This window comes from Elephantulus edwardii, unplaced genomic scaffold (assembly GCF_000299155.1).
Source record: "Elephantulus edwardii isolate Elephantulus edwardi_28Jun2011 unplaced genomic scaffold, EleEdw1.0 scaffold00275, whole genome shotgun sequence".
Classification (NCBI taxonomy): Eukaryota; Metazoa; Chordata; class Mammalia; order Macroscelidea; family Macroscelididae; genus Elephantulus; species Elephantulus edwardii.
In genome coordinates, this window is record NW_006400025.1 from 209,836 (window position 1) to 231,415 (window position 21,580).

A 21,580-nucleotide genomic window follows, 5' to 3' on the forward strand; every position below is an offset into this window, starting at 1 on the left:
TTGAAATTGTTAAGAATTTCAGTTGGCTTAGCTTCACAATTAACAGTCTTGGCACCAAAAGATTAATTTCATTAGGGATGTCTGCTTTCAAAGACCTCTCCAAAGTGCTAAAAGAGCAATGATGTCACTCTAGAGTCTAAGGTGAGCCTGATTCAGGCCACGGTTTTTGTAATTACTTGATATGCATCAGAAAGCTGGAAAATGACTAAAGATAACAGAAATATCCATGACTTTGAGTTATGGTGCTGGAGAAGAGTATTGAACATACCATGGACTGTGAAGAAAAGAAACAGGTCTGTCTTAGAAAGGGTAAAAGCAAGCTGCTCCTTGGAGGTAAGGATTTTGAAGTTCTGTCTCACATACTTTGGACATGTGGCCATGAGGGACTGAACTTTGGAGAAGGACATCATGCTTGGAGGGGAGGAGGGATGTACAGGAGAGGAAGACCTCAGATGAGATGGTTTGACATAGTAAATGGGGTAATAGGAGTAGGTATGTCAGATATAGTGATACTGGCTCAGGATAGGGCAGGCTTCAGAGCCATTTTTAGGGGGGGTTATTATACTTTTAAATTAATTTTAATGAAAGTTTACAGAGACTTTGTAGTTCCATTCATTCATTTATGCACTTTTCTTCATGTCCAACACCCCCCTCAACATTGCTCTTCTCTTTGAAAAGTAAAAGAATTTTTTTTCATTGTTCTACAATCCCTCCCCCCAAGTCCACTCCACTATGCAGCCTTTGTTTTGAAAAGTATAAGAAAAATTCTTTCATTGTTATACAATCCCTCCCCACCAAGTCCACTCCACTATACAGCCTTTGTTTTGAAAAGTAAAAGAAAAATTCTTTAATTATTATACAATCCATGCCCCCAAGTCCACTCCCCTATGCATCCTTCATTCTGGACTCCGGACATGACAATAAGATCTAATGATATAAACCTTTTAAACAGTTCTTTCCCCCATCTGTTTCAATGCAGTATACATAATCTATCCCATCTTTCTCAGTCACCCCTCAATTTCAATGTCAGTCTTGTTTTATAACAGTGGCACTACACAGTATTTTTCCTTTTGTGACTGAGATATTTCACCCAGCATAATGTCCTCAAGGATCACCCATTTTGTATAATATTTCATGAGTTCCTTGTTTTTCAATGCAGCATAGTATTCCATTGTGTGGATATACCACAGTTTTTCTATCCATTCGTTTGTTGATGGGAACTTAGGTTGTTTTCACCTTTTCACTATTGTGAACAAAGCCTTGATAAACCTGGGTGTGGCTTCAGAACTATTTGGGCTGCCAACTTTAAGGCCCATAGTTCAAATCTACTAGTTGTGCCCTTTCTCTGTGGAATCACCATGGTGACTGGGACCCAGTATACATACTCAGAAGACTGGAGAGCCTTCAAAGCCCTCATTGCTTCTCAGTATAGTGGGGCTCAAGTTGGCCAAATCAATTCTACCCCAATTTTTCTTTTCCAATTTCCAGTTGGCAAGTTTCCAGAATTTGAGGGTGACAATGGATTCTGAGTTGGAGAGCAAAGCCATTGCCTATTACATGAGCAATGACAAACTGCAAAGAAGTTCCTCAGAGGCAGCAGCTCAGGTGGTGCAGTGGTTAAGCTTTGCTGACAGTGACATCACCCCCCTCAGCAAGAATTTGGGTGTTCTCCACCTTGGACATCATGCATCATAACAAGCAGGATACAGAAAATGCCAAGGAGGAGGTGAAGCAAATTCTGGGCCTCCTGGATACTCAGTTGAAAACAAGGACTATTTTTGATGGGTGAACGTGTGACCCTGGTTGACATCCTAGTTGTGTGTATCCTACTGTGGCTCTGCAAACAGGTAATAGAGCTTTCTTTCCACTAGGCCTTTCCTAATACCATACCTGGCTCCTCACCTCCATTAATAAACCGAAGTTCCACTATGCCCTGCGAGAGGTGAAGCTCTGTGAGAAGATGGCCCAATCTGATGCTAATAAGTTTGCAGAAAGCCAGCGTGAAAAAGAGGTCCCACAGAAAGAGAAGGGACCACTAAAGGAGAAGCAGAAGGCCCAGGTTAGGCATAAGGAAGGGAAGAAGGCCACATCTGCTCCTGAGGAAGAGATGGACGAATGTAAGTAGGCACGGCTGGCTGCTGAGGTAAAGGCCAAGAACCCCTTTGGTCACCTGTTCATACATAAGTACCTTTGTGTTGGTTTAATTTAAGTGCAAGTGCTCCAATGAGGATACACTCTCTGTGATCCTGTCTCATTTTGGGGAGTACTTTGATAAAGATGGCTGGTCCTTTTGGTATGACAAGTACTGCTTTCCTGAAGAGATCACCCAGATCTTCATGAGCTGCAACTTCATCACCGGAATGTTTCAGTGATTGGGTAAACTGAGGGAGAATGCCTTTGCCAATTCCATCCTCTTTGGAACCAACAGAAGCAGCTCCATTTCTGGAGTTTGGGTCTACAGGAAACAAGAGCTTGCCTTCCTGCTGAGTACAGATTGGCAGGTGGACTCGGAGTCATATATATGGCAAAAACTGGATTCTGTCAGTGGGGAGACCCAGAAGCTCCTTCAAGAGTGCTTTTGCTGGGAGGAGTCCTCCCAGCATGTGCGCAAAGCCTTTAATCAGGGCAAGATCTTCAAGTGAGTGAGCAGCTGGTCACCTAGCTGTCTGCATCTGTCCTTTGTGGAGTATAGAGCTTATTAAAGGAAACTGAAGATTAAAAACAACAGAAACAAAGCAAAAAATACCAAAAAAATGGGGTATCTCCTCTTATACTATTTACTGTCTCTGAAAAACTGACTAGAAGGTTAACTGTGAGTCAGTTTCCACTCAATGGTACACAACAACAAGATGTTATAGATGATAGATAGATAGATAGATAGATAGATAGATAGATAGATAGATAGATAGATGATAGATAGATAGATGATAATAGAAGAGAAAGAGAGAGAAAGAGAGAGAGAGATGGAAGTCTTTAGGAATACAGATGACTAAAGCACTAGGCCACTAACCAAAACATTGAATGTTCAATTCCACTCAAATGCACCTCTGAAGAAAGGTCTAGCTATCTACTTCTCAAGTATCCATCATTGAAAGCATGAAGGATGATTCTACCCTAAAACATATAGGTCACCAGGGGTCAGAGTCTATTCCATGGCAACTGGTATGATAATATATGATTGCAAAGTAACAATATTATTTTTATTCACATAAAGTGACAAAATAAAAGGAAATAAAGAATACTCAGTATTGTGTTTCTGTCTTGATCATGCAATATTTAGAAACAAGCATAAAGATCTAGGGATATAAAAACACAAATTTATGTATATATGAAAATTAACTAGGATATCAACATTTTGGTAAGATCTAATATTCATGGTTACCTGTCTCAGAGAGCAATTTTGTAGCTTCCAGCACTTTCTCAGTATAAACTCCGGCTTCGTAGTTCTCCATCTCAGCATTGATGATGTGGATTACTCGGGCTGCTCGGCCCCTGATGGCCCCTGCAGTCCGATCCAGGGTGTCCACGTCTCCCTCTTGGAGTGCTATCACACATTTGTTAACATCTTCCAAGATGTGATTTTCTGTAGAGAAGACATAACATATACACATTTACGTGATTTTATATCACTTAGTTGGTGAGCTATAATAGCCTTGTGGTTAGGGAGGTATGTCATCATCCTTGAGGCAGGATGTTCAAAGCCAATAGCTGTTCTGACTTACAACCTCTATAAACTCACTGGAGGATTAACTCTGACTTGGTTCTGACTTAATGAGTAGGGTTTTTTTTTTTTTTATTGAGTTGAGACATTAATAGGAAAATCTAAGACTGATTCATTAATTATTATGTGTTATATATATATATATATAGCTATCTTATTGTTGTGGAGTGAAGACCAACTCATAACTGACTCTCCAAGTGGGTTTCTCTTGTGGAGGTGCCAGTCAATTAGAAACTCCCAGATTGGCATGGATTTTGAGTTAGCAGTGCAATTCCCAACAAGCTATGCTACTGAAGCCATCTCAATACATGCTGTTGTTGTTAGGTGCTGTGAGTCGTAGACAACTCATAGCGACTCTAGTGATCCTGTGAATGAAAGACCTGAACACTTATATAAATTTCATCTACTCTCCACATTCATCGAGTTTCCGGAGGCAAGTTATTTTGGAAGTGGATGCCACTCCTGCTTCTAAGCTTGTTTTAATTGGGGAGCTCCACCCAACACTGTCCATCATTGGGTAACATTATCGCATTTGACACATCAGTGTCACAGTGTTTAGCATCCAATAGTGAGTAAACATTCTACCCTAATTCTCACCAGAACCAGAAAACAATCTCTGTAGAATCCAGCCACTCCAGATGACTTCCAACCTAATTACATTAAAATGGTGTTTAAAAAGCATATTTTAGCATTAAAGGAAAGGTTCTTAAACTTGGGCATCACCTATAGACCCTGTAGCTTTTCTCAATCTATTGGATCCTTTTGGTTAAGTAGGTAGGGGTAAGAGTGGGAGGAAAACAATTTGCATTTTTGCTAAGTTACCCAAGGACATTAATGTTTCTGATTTAAAACCACACTTTGAAGACATGCTGTCCTTACTTTCAAAATTTGAGAAATATTACATAAAAAGATTTTTTTAGAATAATTGTGTCAGCCCATATGAAGTCAAGCTTGTCAAGAAATTTCCAAACATAATCAGAGTCAAAGCTTTGTGTTAAAGTTTGTTTGATCTTTTTTTTTTCTTTCCTTCAAAAAGTCTTTGTAGGAAAACCCATCAACAACCTGTGCTATTCAGCCTTCAATAAGGATTACATATCAACATAAAGAAAACAACAGTACCACTGGACCAATAGGTATAATGATAAATGGAGTTTGAAAAAAACAAAAAAAAAGTTTGAACTTTTCAAAGATTTCCCTTTTACTTGGATCCACAGTCAACACCTACTACATCAGCAGGCAAAATATTAAAAGACTTGATGCAATAGAAAAATCTGCTGTCAAATCCTCTTCTAAGACCCCAAGAGCAAAGATGTCAGTTTAAAGGCTAAGATGCACCTGATTGAAGCCATAGTCATTACTTCTTATGTATCTGTAAGTTGGACAATGTATAAGAATGTCAGAAGAAGAATCGGTATGTTTGCATTATAATGTTGGTGAAGAATACTAAATATCCCATGGACTGCAAAAATAACAAACAAGTCTGCCTTGGAGTAAGTACAACTAGGGTGTTCCTTAGAGGCAAAGATGTTTAAACTTTGGCTTACATTTTTTGGGGATGTTGTCAAGAAGGGCCAGTCCTTGGAAAAGAACATCATACAGAAATTAACATTGACTAATAATGTGTTGTCATCACAATCACTGTTACACTTGAGTCTATTTTTAAGGCATATTTTCAGTCTATCTGGTTGAAGGTCTCTGTCTTTTGTGCTGAAGTTTTACTTTACTGAGCATCATGTCCTTCTCCAATGACTAGTCCTTCTTAATGTTGTTAAGTATCAAACTGAGCATGACCCATCATGACCCTATGAACTAAAGATCTGAAGCCTGTACTATAACTATTGTTGTTTCTCTATATTCTTAGAGTTTCCAGTGGCATGTTGTTCAGAAAGTGGATGACACTCCTGCTTCCAAACCTGCCTTAATCTGAGAGCTCCACCAAACACTTCCCCTATGGGTAATCATTATGGCATTTGACACATCAGTGGCACAGCATTCAGCATCACAATAAGCCCAAATTACTTCAGTACAGCAAATCAGCAAACCAGTATCATACCACTTAGAATGCTCATCCCAAACACAATTAACATCAGACCTACTTCAGACATGAGCCTGCAATCTAGAGACTTAGTTGGGCCTAACAGCCTTTTAAATACAATGTTTGCTCACCAGGTCCTGGTTGACTCTAAACCAAGAGGTTTCTAGCTCACAGCACATTGTTAGCTAAATCTGAAAATTCAATCAGTTCACACCCAATTGTAAAGGGGGGGAAACCCCCAAAACCCAAAAGCCAAACAGTCCACAGCCAACCCTCATCAAGACAAAAGAAACTATCTTCTAGAATCCAACCACTTCACTCAAGTCTCCAAACTGGAGACTTAGTTCGGCCCAACCACCTTTTAGATACAAGGTCTACCCACAAGGTCCTGATTTACTTTTCCTAGTACACAAATTATGTGATATAAAGTCTTACCATCTTTACTTCTAAGGAATATTCTGGTTGTAATTTTTCCAAAACAGATTTATTTTAGCAGTCCATGGTGTATTCAATATTCTTTGTCACTACCACAATTCTAAGGCATGGATTTTTATTCAGTCTTATTTATCATACAGTATCATACATATTAAAAAACTGAAAATGTTATGCCTTGTGTCAAGCTCAATTTCGTCCTCTTTAGCAATTTAATTAGGACATATGCTCAATATAATATGCTACTTAAGGCCTAGACTGCTGGTGTCATAGGTATTGATAGTGGAGCCTAGTAAAATGAAATATTTGGTAACTTAAATTATTTTTCCATTCATCATGATGCTGTTTATTGGTACAGTTGTGAAGATTTTTGTTTCCCTTTTTTAAACATTATTATGTTCTACCAGTCCAGTGGTATACCAATTGACCTATTTCAGCTAACAGATGCTGCCCTGCACGTGCTCACCAAGTTGTGTCAAGAAATCCGGAAAACAACCACTTGACCAACTGACTGGAAGAGATCTATATTTGTTCCCATCCCAAAGAAAGGTGACCCAAAAGAGTGTGGAAACTTTAGAACAATATAATTAATTTCACATGCAAGCAAGATTCTATTGAAGATTATCCAAAAATGACTGGAACAGCACATCAGCAGAGAACTGCCAGAAGTCCAGGCTGGGTTTAGAAGGGGTCGTGGTACTAGGGATATTGTAGCTGATGTTAGATGAATCTTAGCTGAAAGCAGGGAATACCAGAAGAATGTATATCTGTGTTTCATTGACTATGCAAAGGCATTTGACTGTGTGGATAATAACAAACTGTGGCTGACTCTGAGAAGAATGGGAATCCCAGAACACTTGATCGTGCTAATGAGACACCTATACTTGGACCAGGAGGCAGTTGTCAGAACAGAGCAAGGGAACACTGCATGGTTCAAAATTGGGAAGTGTGTATACCAGGGATGTGTCCTGTCTCTATACCTTTTCAACCTCTATGCAGAACAGATTGCCCGGGAGGCTGGGCTCTATGAGGAGGAATGTAGGGCCAAGATTGGTGGAAGATCTATCAACAATCTGTGGTATGAAGATGACAGAACCCTGCTTGCTGAAACTGAGGAGGACCTGAAGTGTTTGCTGCAGAGTGTCAAGGACTGTAGCCTCCAATATGGATTGAGACTCCATGTTAAGAAGACAAAGATTCTCACCACTGGCCCAATTGGCAGCATCAGGTTGGATGGTGAAGAGATTGAGATTGTTCACAGCTTTACTTTGCTTGGCTCTACAGTCAACACTTTTGGCACAAGTAGCCAGGAAATTAAAAGGAGTATTGCCATGGCAGAGTCTGCTGTTAGGGACCTCTCTAAAGTACTGAAGAGCAATGGTGTCTCTCTGGAGACTAAGGTGAATCTGATACAGGCCATGGTCTTTTCTATCATTTGTTATGCATCAGCGAGTTGGACAATGACCAAGGAGGATAGAAGGAGAATTGATGCCTTTGAGCTGTGGTGCTGGAGAAGAGTATTGAGAGTACCATGGACTGCTAGGAAAACAAAGAGATGCATCCTGGAAAGGGTTAAACTGGGTGACTCCTTGGAGGCAAGGATTCTAAGGCTCTGTCTAACATACTTTGGATATGTTGTAAGGAGAGACCGGTCCTTGGAGAGGGACATCATGCTTGGGAGGGTGGAGGGACAATGCAGGGGGGGAAGGCCCTCTATGAGGTGGATTGATTCAGTGACTGGGGTCATTGGGATGGAAGTGTCAGAGACAGTGGGATTGGCACAGGGCAGAGCAGAGTTTAGGGCTGTTGTACATAGGGTCACTATGAGTTGTAAGTGACTCAGTGGTACATAAGAGCGACAACAACCACCAGTCCAGTGCAGAATGGTAGACAAGAAGATCAACATGTGCAATAGTTGAGAGAATCTACTACCTTTGGACCAGCCAAGATTTTTTTTTTCTTTGTGTTGAAGTTTAATTCATACACTGAAGATTATATTTTATATTATAACTATAAATATTTTTATTGAAAGGTTTTTTAATTTATCAACAAAACTTAAGTCATCTTTATTTTGAGAAATAATTTGTCATCTGCATGTCTCAGTTTGTTAGTGGTTACTTTTCCAGTTCTGATGTAATATTATTCTTCATATAGTTACCTTCTCAGATTATTTGCTCAGCATTAAGGTTGAAAAAGATGCAACTTTGATGCATACTTTTCTTGTTTTTAAAGTGCAGTAAACTTTTGTTATGCTAGAGTAGATTCTTAATCTGTATATAAGGTCCATATAAATACAATTAAATATCCTGACATTGTCCATTTTCATAGTTATCAATAATTTGTCATGATACACATAACTGAATGTTTTTGCATAATCAGTGTCACAAACATAAGCTTCTTTCTGATAGCAATGATATTTCTCATTCTATGTCTTTTAATGCAGCTTGAACTTCTGAAAATTCCCTGCTGATAAATTACTACATACATTTCTTATTATTTATAGTAACATTTTACTTTTGGGCTATTTCTTGCCATCCAACTGGGACAAACTCATAGTGTATCCTCCAGCAGGTTTTCAGAGGTTGTAGATCACGTGGGTGAGGATTGCCTATCATTCTTTCTTGGAGCAACTGGTGTATTCAAATCATCTTTCTTTGAACTGGCAACAACAAAACTACTTACCCACTAGACCACCAGGGCTTCCTCATAATGTAGTAGATAATGAATCTTTTATGACAAGGAAATTATAATTTGCAACATTCTGTTAGCATTATACAAGAACAAATATGCCATATGACTTCCTTGTTTAATGGGTTGGGGGAGACATCTATCATAGTTATTGTTCTTGTTTCATATCCTTCCATCATTTCTTCTTTAAACCACGGGTAAGGTGGATTCAATCTCAGTTCATTGTGATTCCATATGTGTCAGTTTTCAAGTGCTGATTTTTCGCAAGGATATTGCTAGGCATACTCTCCTAAGAAGTCCATGCCAGATAGACTAAGTCCTCCAACCTTTTTCTTTTTAAAACAGTCAAGAGTGTTAACTTGTATACTGCCTGGGGACATAACTTCTTCAGTTGTTGTTAGATATGGTCAAGTATGGCTCATAGCAACCCTATGAAAAGCAGATCTAAACCCTGTTCTATCCTGCACCATCCTCAGTATTCCTGATGTACCTAAGCCCAATATTCTCCCATGTGATTTACAACCTCTGAAAACCTGCTGGGGGATACAATATGAGTTTTTCCCAGTTGGATGGTAAGAAATAGTTTTTAGTACAACATCATTTCCTCACTAAAACCTTTATTATTTTATCTAACCTAATCCTTTCATCTCAAACAAAAAAGGTAAAAATATATTGAATGCTTAAACTTAACTATAATTTCTTTTTTAAAAAAGTGTAAATAAGTAGAGTTTTCTGAATGCTAATATTTTTTCAATAAAAGACAAAGAGACAAAAAGAAAACTTTTTAATTATGAAAATACAGCCCTAAGAAAATTTTATTATAAGATTAAAACTGCATTTTTGGGAGATTTAGCACTGTATCACAAAAGTTAATCTAAAGAATAGCTGAGGGGGGAAAGTTAACTCAAAGTGGACTTGGTAAATGACTTTAAGCACAAGATTTTATTCTAATAAGTATCTTAAAAAATATTCAAATAAGTACCTCAAGAAAATTAAAATTTCTCATGGTCCCTGTAAAGGAGTCCCTGAAAAGAACTTCCATTCAAAACCATACATCCAGATACCACTTTCTTTGAACAGCATAGTAATGTAAGAACAGGCATAGTTATGCTTTCCTATGTATAGTTAGAATACAGAATTGCGGAGATGATAATGAACAATATAGTTAAGAACAGTATCTTAACTATACTGTTGTTGTTAGGTGCCATCAAGTTGTAGATGACTCATAGTGACCTTATGAACAAAAGGCCTGAGCACTGTTCATAGAGTTTCCTGAGGCAAGCCATTTCAGAAGTGGATGCCACTCCTTCTTCCAGGCTTGTTTTAATCGGTAAGCTCCATCAAACACTGTCAACCAAGGGTAACCATTATCACATTTGGCACATCGGTGTGACAGTGTTCAGCATCACAGCAAAGATGAGTTACCTCTGTAACAAAAATGCACAGACCAGTGCTATAGCACCTAGAAGAATATTTGACAGAAAAACTATTTGAACCAGGCCTGAGGGCTGCAGATTAAAATCACCTACCTTGGGCTTGGTAGCATAACTTTCTGTCCACTAGGCCAGCGTAGCTTTCTCTATGTTATCATTGTTATAGTTATTAGGTGCCATTGAATCATAGATGACTTATAGTGACCCTATGAACAAACTAGGTAATTTTTTTTACAATTAATATAATTTTAATTTTTTTTTTAATTCTCAGAAGTCTACTTATGGTCTAAATTTTAAAATAAAATTACTTTTTTAACAAGCTGTTTTCCAAGATGAATATATGCAATTAATTTACATAACCATAAAAATCTCACCTAATATTGCTTTTATTTACCTGAAGTAAGAGAGAATGAGCCAGAAAGTCACTGAATTTAATCAATAAACAATAATAACAACTCAATTCATTTCCATAAGTCAGCATCGACTCATCGCTGACATTCTAGATAGTTTTCAGAGGCTATAAAAATCATAAAGAAGACTGTCCACCTTCCTTCCTCAGAGCAGCTGGTAACTTCAAGCCTCTTGTCTTTGAGTTACAATGCAAATCCTTACCCACAGGGCCATCAATAAAAACATCAACCAATTGAGTAAATGATTAGGTATATTATCCTTATTATATATAAAAAAGTATTAGTTTTTCTAATGCTACAATATATTAATAGATTAGTTATTACAAATTAGCTTTATTTCTCAATATTATTTCTGCATATTTGTTCTTAAAAATAATAAACTCTTCTTAAGAAAAAATTCCTCATGAAAGTAATTCTTTTTATGTATATTATACATTATATTAAAAACCTTTATTATTCAGTCACATTCTTAAATAGATTTTATACCAGTATAAATAATAACATTGCTCAAATGACCACATTTGGTGAATATAGCAAATACTTGGCCCTTTTTACCAATTTCTTTCTGCCATTCTTTACACAATGAGCTATAAGGCCCATAGGCAGGAAAGAACACCTTTCTAGGGTCTAGCATTTTTCAAGAAGGGCAATGAATTACATAAAGGTGAAATCCATCCTTGATTCCTAATTGCCTTCCTGACGGTGTGTATTGAATGTAGAGACAATAGAGAAGATGTTCTGAATGAACATATCCACTGAAGAGGAACAATCAATGACACAGTTTTATAGTGAGATTTTTCAGGAGAAAGAATTCATTAAGTGAAAAGATAGAGGAATGCTGCTCCAACTCAAGGACATAGAAGGGAAAACAATCATGAAATGTACCTAAGTATTTCAGAGATGACTTCACACTGCCTGATGAAACCAGCCAGGCATTTTGGATGTCACATCCGGATACCAAATACCATGTCTGAACATTTCAGAAAACACTTGACTGCAGCATCTTTCATGATGTATTTCTTTGAATTTTTGCAAGCAAGCTTCTCCAGTTAGAAAAATCACTGTGACCAGAGAACTTGATCATTATAAACCTGAATGTTCTACCTTATAAATTCTAAAACAAAGTTCACTGTGTGGATGTTGGTGGGCTTTTGTGTTTTTGTTTTTTTTAAGAATGTTGAAAACTTAGAAAATTGGAAGAGTAAAAAGAAAAGTAAAATGGCAAACACAACAACAATAACAAAATGATGATAATGAGTTAATAGCTTTATCAGATCTCAGAATCGTGGGATTTTGTGAGTTAAGGCCAAGAATTACACTATCACGTGGTTAATGCCAAGTAGCACATTTTAAAACAGTATTAAAAATTGTAGTTTTTTTTGCCCAGTGGGAAAAGTTTAAGTGATCTACCATAGCTATTTCTCTCTCTTTTTTTTATGAGCTCTGGCTATATCTGAAAATTGGTTTTTTTCCTATAATATTACTGCACCCCAATCTGTTGCATTTTATTTAGAGGAATTAAACACTCAAACATGTAAGTTCATGTAGCATGAAAAACACTGCAGCCCTTTAAAAACAAAGATAAACCTTTTTAAAAAAAAAAATAGAGTTTCCTTCTAGAATAGCTATTTCCCTAAAGAAGAAACTGATACAGAAAATGTCATTAATGTCATTCCAAAATATCTCCTGGGCCAAACTTGCAATTTACTGATGCAAATATTTTGGCTCCAGCTCAGAGAGGAGATGGGAAGTAGTTTCCCCAACTACTGGGCTGTGTCCACACTCTACCAGCAGGACAGAGCGGGCTGTATCATTATTTATCAAGTCAGTCTGTGGAAAGGTGCCTGCCGCCTCCAATTGTCAGCTCCAAAGGCATGCTCTGGCAGGCCCTGCCAAGGCTGGCTCCCTGACAGCGCCTGTTCATTTTCCTGTCATGGCATGCCGGGGCACTTGTACCACTGGGGTTGCGCTGCACAGTGTTATCAGCAGCAGCCAAAGCCTTTTCTTTTTATTGGCAATAATTAAATGCACAAAGTAATGACAGGGAGAAAGGTGGCAAAAGAGGTAGCTCTTTGCACTAAAGAAAAAGTTGGAGATAAGACTTTCCTCACCTACCCTCAGAAATTTTTGTATATGTGTTCAAAGAAAGGATATACTGCAAAGTTTCAAGTTCTACAATAATTCCTCCTTGAATAGAGCAGCATGTGGGGAATTCCTACTCATTTTCCATAGACTAGGTGCGGAGGAAGATTTTTCAGATTCTGTCTGTATTGCTCAGTGTGGCACGGGGTGGGTAAAGTCTCTTTTCCTGAAGACATTATGGCAAAAATGTGCTACAAACTAGAAATAGCTACGTGTTGGTGGCCACTTCCTCATGGCCAAGAAACTCCCAGTGGTGCACAGCCATGTGCATTCCAGAAAAGTTGATGGTCCAAACTGACATACAAACAGATCGGAAGACAAGAGTTGCTGCAGACTGGTTACAGTCTTGAAAAACCTCTAGTGAAATTCTTTCCTGCACTCAAGGTCACCAAAAGTAGGAGGAAAATATATAAAGTACTAACAAAAGTGACAACAACCATCATTCTCACAATACAAATCCCCATTATGCCCCTCCAAACAACTTTTCAGTTCCAGACTGTCTTTTAGACCTTTATGACTTGGCTATCTGGAAAGCAAACATTTCAGGCAGAGAAGCAAAGCTGAATATCAGTCAATCAATTCCCACATGTGGGAATATTTAAAGCAATAGCTTCTTTGACAAAGCAGGGCAAACTAATCACATTGAAAACAAGAAGTCACAAAGGTTCCTGAAAGGGATTACAGAATGGAACAAAAGCAGTGGAATTACAGGGAAAAGGATGGAAATGAAAGCAGAAAGCACTAAAGGAAAGTTTGCCTCTCTCTTGAGTTACTGAGAATTATGTAGCTTCTGAAAAGAGGGTGATCTGGATTTTAATACCATCTCTGCCTGGTTTTCAACACTTTCAAAGACTTAGTTTTCTTAACAGCAGAACACTAATACCTCTTTATAGAATTTTGGTGAACATGAAAGCAAATAGCAGAGAGCAAGTATAGGCTATCTACCATGTTAGCTCATTTCTCCCACCTGTCTTGTCTTGCCCTCTATTGTTGGAGTGTGACTTTTTTGATTATCCTTAAAATCCATTATACATTAGATCTCACTTTGTAGCTTTCTGACAGAACTCAAACACAAGCCTCAGTAGAAATTTACTAGTTGCTTCACCATAAAAAGGACAGACAATCCCTGGGAAAATCATTCACAAAAGCATTTTACTGTGCAGTTTATAACAAATGCAGAAGAATGTGACATCAGGACTGGAGGGAAACTCATTAACAGCCTGCATTATGCAGATGACATAACCTTGTTTTGTAGAAAGTGAAGACTTGAAGCACTTAATGCAGAAGACCCTTAATTTGGAGTACATCGAAACATTAAGAAAAAACAAACAAACAAAAAATCGCCTGTCAAGGACCCCTGTAAAATGCTGAAGAGCAAGGATGTCAGTTTTAAAAGTCTAAGGTGTGCCTTATACAAGTCATGGTATTTTCAATTCTCATTTATGCATCTGAAAGTTGGACAACAAGTAAGGTTGATGAAAAAGCGTAGATGTATTTGAATAATGTATTGGGGAAGAGTACCGAATATCCCATGGGCTGCACAAAGCCAGTCTTGGAGGAAGTGCAAGCAGGTATTCCTGATAAGCAAGGATGGTGAACCTTTACCTCATGTACTTTGGGAATGTTGTCAAAAGAGTCAGTCCTTTGAAAAAAAAGACATTGTGTTGCAAAAACGTGGAGGGTCAGGGAAAGAGATCAAGATCTTCAACAAGTTGTACGGACAGACACAGTGATTTTAACAACAAACCTAAATGTGTGGGAAATTGTGAGGATATGGCAAAGTTCAGAGCTGCTGTTTGTAGAGTTAATACAGGTGGTAGTCAAATTATATAACAGCAACATAACCTCTCTTCAGATATCATATCTTCACTTCCAGTCTGATGTCCTGTCTTGCTAGTTCCTACCAGCAGTGAGTCCACTCTTCCTCACAGGTCAGTCTTTCAAGAATTGAAATCAACAGATACTAATAAGAATAGAGTGGATGGAGTTGCTGAATTTCCCTCTGTGTTCATTCCACACACCTGTAAAATGCATATCAGAATAATTTGAATTTCAAAGGTAACTTGGGTATTTTAATGCTTCACAAAGATGCCTGATGTTTTTCTCGGTGGAAGCCCCACTTCTCTCTTTCAATTGTTCTTCAAAGTAAACTGACCAAATATGTGTATTTGCACGTGTTTGGGGGGGGGAAAAAAGAAAGAAAAGAAAAAAGACCCTGTCACCAGTGGCCCAATCTTGAGACACTGTTGATGAGTCTTGTTAAATATCAAATTAGTCCTATGGTTATTTAAATCCACTAGTGCCTCTAGTCTGGTTTAATTTATAAAGAAGAAATTAACAATTCCAAGTAATGACTAGTTATATCTTCTTTCACTCAATTCCTTTAACAGCTTCATAGATAAATACTCAAAGCCTTAATAGTGAGTTCAAAAGTGCCTTCTAATGGGTTCATTTGTAGCTGATAGTTCTGCTTGGTTTAGCACAGAGCTAGATAACTTCACACTTCATGTAAAAGCAATCCACTTAACATATACAAATTGGAATAGCTGGTTGTCTATTTTCAGGCATAAATCCATGAAGAGTAGGCAATATTTTATATTATCCAGATTAATATGCACCAATAAACCATTCTGCTTTAAACAAACAAAAAAGAAATACAAACAAAAAACAAAACCAAAACTGAAATAAACAAATAAAAGCACTATATAAAAACTTTAGAAACTGAAAACAGGAACTCTAAACTTCCTTAAATAATCTGTTCAAGTTTCACACCTCTGTATCACAATTTTTCTTCTCTTAAAATAATGTACACAACAACAAGGAACTTTCCAAGAGAGCATTAACATGAGGAGCTCACATGGCCTAGTGGAAAGAAGCTGCTTTGCAATCCTGAAGGCATGGGGTTTGAATCCACCAGTCTCTCCAAGGAAAAAAGATGAGTAATCACTTCTTGTGTGATTAACACCTCTGAAAACTGGCCAGAGGGTCAGCTATGGGTCAGTTCAGACTTCACAGTACACAATAATAACAATACAATTTTTAAAAGAAAAGAATGTGTGTGACGGAAGAGGGCATTGACATCACATTTGTAGAAATGACTGAAGGACCCGAGAGAACATTTGTAATGTGGACCTATAACATTTGCAAGATATTTCTTATCTCTTGTTATACCCTCCAGGTGCCTTGTAAGGGGGCCTGTTTATGGAGATTACCTGAGACTGAAAGGAAGTCATCCACTGAGGTGATGTCGTCTACAGCCTCGGTCAAGACTCGGACCTGCTTCTCCCACTGGTCTTTGAACACATCCATGTTATCCTGAGCAACTTTGCTCTGTGGTCGGGCTGCTAGTGTGAGCGCAGCATTGATGACCTATTTGTTAGAAACAATCCAGGGACATGATATCCACATTCTTTAATGAAAAGAACAAGCAGCTCAAAGACCATGGCAAAGCTCTTAAAACCTGGAGTTGTTATAGCAAATGAGCTCTCAATGTTCAGATAAGACAATAAAAAAAACCATACAATTTACAGAAGATAGGTTATCAGCCGTCATTACTTTGTTTGTTTTGCTCTTCTTAAGTTATGGTAATTAACCTCGGGTGTTAAAAAGTCAAATTTCATGTACTTAACACAAATATAGCAGAAGTATATGCTTCTTGCATGTGCAGACTTATAATTAGTCATGGAAGTAAAGTCAACAGATAATGAATGTTTAAATAACCCTTCAAATAAACACAACAAGCACAATTAAGTTAAAAAGCCTGTAATTTCCTTCATTATTCAGAAAAGACTTGAGTAGTTAGAATTTTTTTTTTTAAGAAAGGTAATATATACAATGAACTGTAAGTAGCATTTTTTTTCAGAGAGAAGGAAAGGAAAAAAGCAAAAGAAATAGTCAATCCTCTCATGTAGGGGATCTGCATGAAAGAAAGGAGTTGGCAATTAATATAAGGTCATATTGATTAGCTAAGGTCATATTGATTAGCTAAGGTCAACAATGCCAACAGCAAAATTTTGGTTACTCCAATGATTAGAGTATCAAGATTTATCCATTTAGTCTGGTATCTGATCTAATAGTCCAATGAAATAAAATAAATGAGGCTTACCTGAGGGCACAGACTGTCAATCTGAGTGGCTGCCATTCTTACTAACTTCACTCCTTCCTCATTGTTGGATATGGAACAGGCTAAGTTGGCAACCTGTATTAAAGAAGATTCAAGTGAAAACCGTGTTGAGCCAAAGGAATAATGTACTGTGGCTCGACCTACCAACTTTATAGGAGAATTCCAAGCCAAGAAGTATTATTTCATAAAGAAGATAAGGACAAGGTTCAATATTTAACTAAAAGCTGCTACTGTTTATGCTGAGTGCATTAAACTTTTTTTTTTGCCAGCAAATGAGGGTGTTAATAGCAAATTAATGCTTCAAGATTTGCAAGCACACAAAATGATGCATTTCACTTGGGTTGTTTTAGACAGTCTTTTCATAACTACCACTCTGTTCCATCTTTATTTTTATGTGAACCACCTACCACTCATGTTTGAAACTTATCATTATAATCTTGGACACATAAGTACCAAACTCTGAATACTGAGAGAATGTTGTTGTTGTTAAGGCTGGGAGCTGAACTGATAGAATATTAAAGGAAATTCTTGGATTGCAAAGAAACCCACTGTTGTTGTTGATGATTGCTGTTGAGTCAAGTACAACTCATAAGCAACTCTGAATAAAAGACCTAAAGTCTTTCCATAACTACCCTCATTTCTCCAAGTTCATAGAGTTTCCAGAGGCATGTGGTTTAGGAAGTGGATGCCACTCCTGCTTCCAAACCTCTTTCACAACTGGGAGCTCCACCAAATACTGGCCACACTGGGAAACTATTATGATATTTGGGTCCCAATGGCACAAGTTTCAGCATCAAAGCAAACCCAGGTAACTTCATATAGCACATTGACAAAGAATGATGTACAAAGTGGAAGTATGCTCCTCCAGATGTAACACTACTCTCACTTAGCAATGCTTAAGTGTCATCAAGTCAAATAAAACGCATAGTGACCCTTGCACAAAGTCCTGAACTCTGTTCTATAACTAACATCATTTCCGTGTGTTTATAGAGCTTCCAGAGGCATCTAGTTTAGGAAGTGGATGTCACTTCTGCCTCCCAACCTTACTCAATCTGCAAGTTTCTCCAAACATTTTACATAATGGGCAACCATTATGGTATTTGACAAGACTATGTCACAGTGTTCAGTGTCAGAGCAACTCCAAGTTATTCAGTACAGAAAATAGACAAGCAATTCAGGCGGAAGGAAATGATCCCGCTTGTCTATCAAAGAAAAGGTTTGCTTGTCAAAATCTTTTTAGAAGATGCAAATCCACCAGTGATCAACTCAAATTCTCTTAGTGGTCATGCATATATGATAAATGAATAGAACAGATTGGCATGATCCAATAGGAATGCTGCCAGTACATTAAATTGAAAATTGAAGTCTAAGAGAAAGGTATGCAAATAGACTCGGTGACTTTGGTAATAAGGGTAGGTGAAAATAAGCCTGGCTCCGGATAAAGCAGGGTTCAGAGCTGTTGTACATAGGGTCACTATGAATTGCAGGCAACTTGATGGCACATAACAACAGGAACATACCATCCAATTCAGTTTCCAGATTCAGGGTTTAAATTCTGTTATTCTTGTCCTTCAAGGAGGTATGTTGATAATGCAAGGTCATATTGATTGGCCAAGGTTAGTATCATATGATGCTAACATTATAGCATTGATTTCTTCCCTCAGTCTGATGTCAAGAGGACAGGAGGAGAGGGATTAGAAAGGTTAAAGTAAAGATGTTACCAAGACTAGGAACATTTGGGCAAGAAAAACATATGATTAACAGAACATGCCCAGGAGTATATTAAATATCAAACCTCTCATATCCTGTTCATCTCTGTCCTCCAAAACTAGTCTACTTCCCTATTAGACCTTAAACTAACAGAATTTCACAATTTTCATGCTACATATATATATGTACCATTTCACTGATTTCACATGCAAGCAAGATTTTACTGAAAAGTATCCAAAAACGACTGGAACAGCACATCAACAGAGAACTACCAGAAGTCCAGGCTGGTTTCAGAAGGGGTCGTGGTACTAGAGATATTGTAGCTAATGTTAGATGGATCTTGGCTGAAAGCAGGGAATACCAGAGGAATGTCTATCTGTGTTTCATTGACTATGCAAAGGCATTTGACTGTGTAGATCATAACAAACTGTGGCTGACTCTGAGAAGAATGGGAATCCCAGAACACTTGATCGTTCTAATGCGAAACTAATACTTGGACCAGGAGGCAGTCGTCAGAACAGAGCAAGGGAACACTGCATGGTTCAAAATTGGGAAGGGCGTATGCCAGGGATGCATCCTATCTCCATACCTTTTCAACCTATATGCAGAACAGATTATCCGGGAGGCTGGGCTCTATGAGGAGAAATGTGGGGTCAAGATTGGTGGACGATTTATCAACAACCTGCGTTATGCAGATGACACAACCCTGCTTACAGAAACTGAAGAGGACCTGAAGCGCCTGCTGCAGAGTGTCAAGGACTGCAGCCTACAATATGGATTGTGGCTCAATGTCAAGAAGACAAAGATTCTCACTACTGGACTAATCGGCAGCATCAGGATGGATGGTGAAGAGATTGAGATTGTACACAGCTTTAGTTTGCTTGGCTCCATAGTCAACAGTCTTGGCACCAGCAGCCAGGAAATTAAAAGGCGCATTGTCATGGGAAAGTCTGCTGTTAGGGACCTCTCCAAAGTGCTGAAGAGCAATGGTGTCTCTCTGGAGACTAAGGTGCGTCTGATACAGGCCATGGTCTTCGCAATCACCTGTTATGCATCAGAGAGTTGGACAATGACCAAGCAGGATACAAGGAGAATTGATGCCTTTGAGCTGTGGTGCTGGAGAAGAGTATTGAGAATACCATGGACTGCTAGGAAAACAAACAGATTTGTCCTGGAAAGGGTTAAACCAGGTGGCTCCTTGGAGGCAAGGATTCTGAGGCTCCGTCTAACACACTTTGGACATGTTGTGAGGAGAGACTGGTCCTTAGAGAGGGACATCATGCTTGGGAGTGTGGAGGGACGGCGCAGGAGAGGAAGGCCCTCTATGAGGTGGATTGATTCAGTGACTGGGATAATTGGGATGGGAGTGTCGGAGACAGTGCGATTTGCACAGGACAGAGCAGAGTTTAGGGTGGTTGTACATAGGGTCGCTATGAGTCGCAGGCGACTCGACGGCACATAACAACAACAACATATATATATATATATATATATATATATATATATATAGTTCCTAACTTGAAAGAAATTATCAGCATTGTGGTCTAGTAGAGAGAACACAGAATAGGAATTTAGAAATTACTCTTTCTATATCAATAGGGCACACAGATTGAATTCACCAGCTTTTGCACTGAAGTATGTTGGCAATCCCCTCCCATACAATTTTCTGTCTCTGAAAGGCCACTGGAGGGTCAGCTATAGATCTCATCTGATACTATAATATATAACCACAACAATTATCTATGACATAATATTAAGTTACTTCACATTTGGAGGAGTATTTCCTTACAAAGAAATGAGATAGGTGGTGATACTGTGCATTCCATCAGAATTTACTTCAATAAATTAATCAGTAATTAAAAGAATCCTGTTTTTCAGCTTTGAGTGAGGTTTTTGTTGTGTGTAATCGGCTCAGAACGGACTCATAGCTGATCCTTGAGTGGGTTTTGAGAGGTTGTAAATTACATTAGTAGAGATTGCCCATTTATTTCTCATAGAACAGTTAGTGGATTTGAATCACATGTCTTTTGGTTGTCAGTGCAGCTTCTTACTACTAGGCTGGCAGTGCTCCCAACTGAGTAAGATAGAGAAAAAAGTCTATGACAGTATATTCTATGAGAAAACTTAGATCAATATCTAAAACAACCCAAACTTAATAGTTTCTAACTTTTTACAGTTTACCTTTGGCTCTTTGTTAACAACCAGCCAGCCTAGGCCAGATGAGATATTTAGGACCAGATCTGAGTCAGAAACACACAGCTCCTCACAGAGTCACATTGCTATAACACTTTTTGTGTCTTACAGAAATACTCAATATTTTACTTAGTTTTCAATGAAGCCTGGGAGAAACATAAGTGATCTTTTTTAACATCAATTTGCAGGAAAGATATTGAGTACTCAAGGTTATATTTCTTGGAAGCAGAGCAGGGACTAACACTTCAGGCTTCCTAACTTCAGTTACTTTTGTTGTTTTATGTTGTCTCTGCATTGACTTTTGAATAAGCTACACTATATATGCATTCTATACTTAAGTCTCCTATAAAACACTATCTGTACTTGACTGATAATTAGGTTGGTGCTTTGAATATACCCAGAAGCTCAGCAAAATAAAGTCCTGATGATCTACTTCCATAATGGTTACAGCCAATAAAACTCTGGAATTCAACACAGAGTGTGTCCATAAGTTGGAATCAACTTGAAGGCAGTGAGTATATTCTAGTTCATGGTATTTTTTTTCATTTTTTTTTATTAATTTAGTTTGTTTATTTTTCATTTCAATGAACATCTACAGAGATTTTGGAATTCCATTCATTCATTGTTGCCCCCTTTTCCCCGCACAACCCCCTCCCCCTCCCTCCCTCCCTTTTGCTCCTCTCCTTGAAAAGC

At 38.2% G+C, this 21,580-nt stretch overlaps 1 protein-coding gene and 1 pseudogene across 3 annotated transcripts in view; one reads left to right on the forward strand and one right to left on the reverse strand.

Annotated features, from left to right (window-relative positions):
• The window catches only part of CTNNA2 (catenin (cadherin-associated protein), alpha 2), a 1,691,926-nt gene that overhangs the window by 141,782 nt on the left and 1,528,564 nt on the right, over positions 1-21,580 (reverse strand). For all 3 annotated transcript variants that reach the window (XM_006900179.1, XM_006900178.1, XM_006900180.1), the window contains exons 9-11: positions 16,967-17,059; positions 16,074-16,230; positions 3,383-3,583 (exon numbers count right to left, since the gene is read on the reverse strand). In XM_006900179.1, the coding sequence (XP_006900241.1) occupies positions 3,383-3,583; positions 16,074-16,230; positions 16,967-17,059 (451 nt within the window). The remainder of the gene's footprint in view (positions 1-3,382; positions 3,584-16,073; positions 16,231-16,966; positions 17,060-21,580) is intronic.
• LOC102868491 lies at positions 1,359-2,642 on the forward strand (annotated as a pseudogene).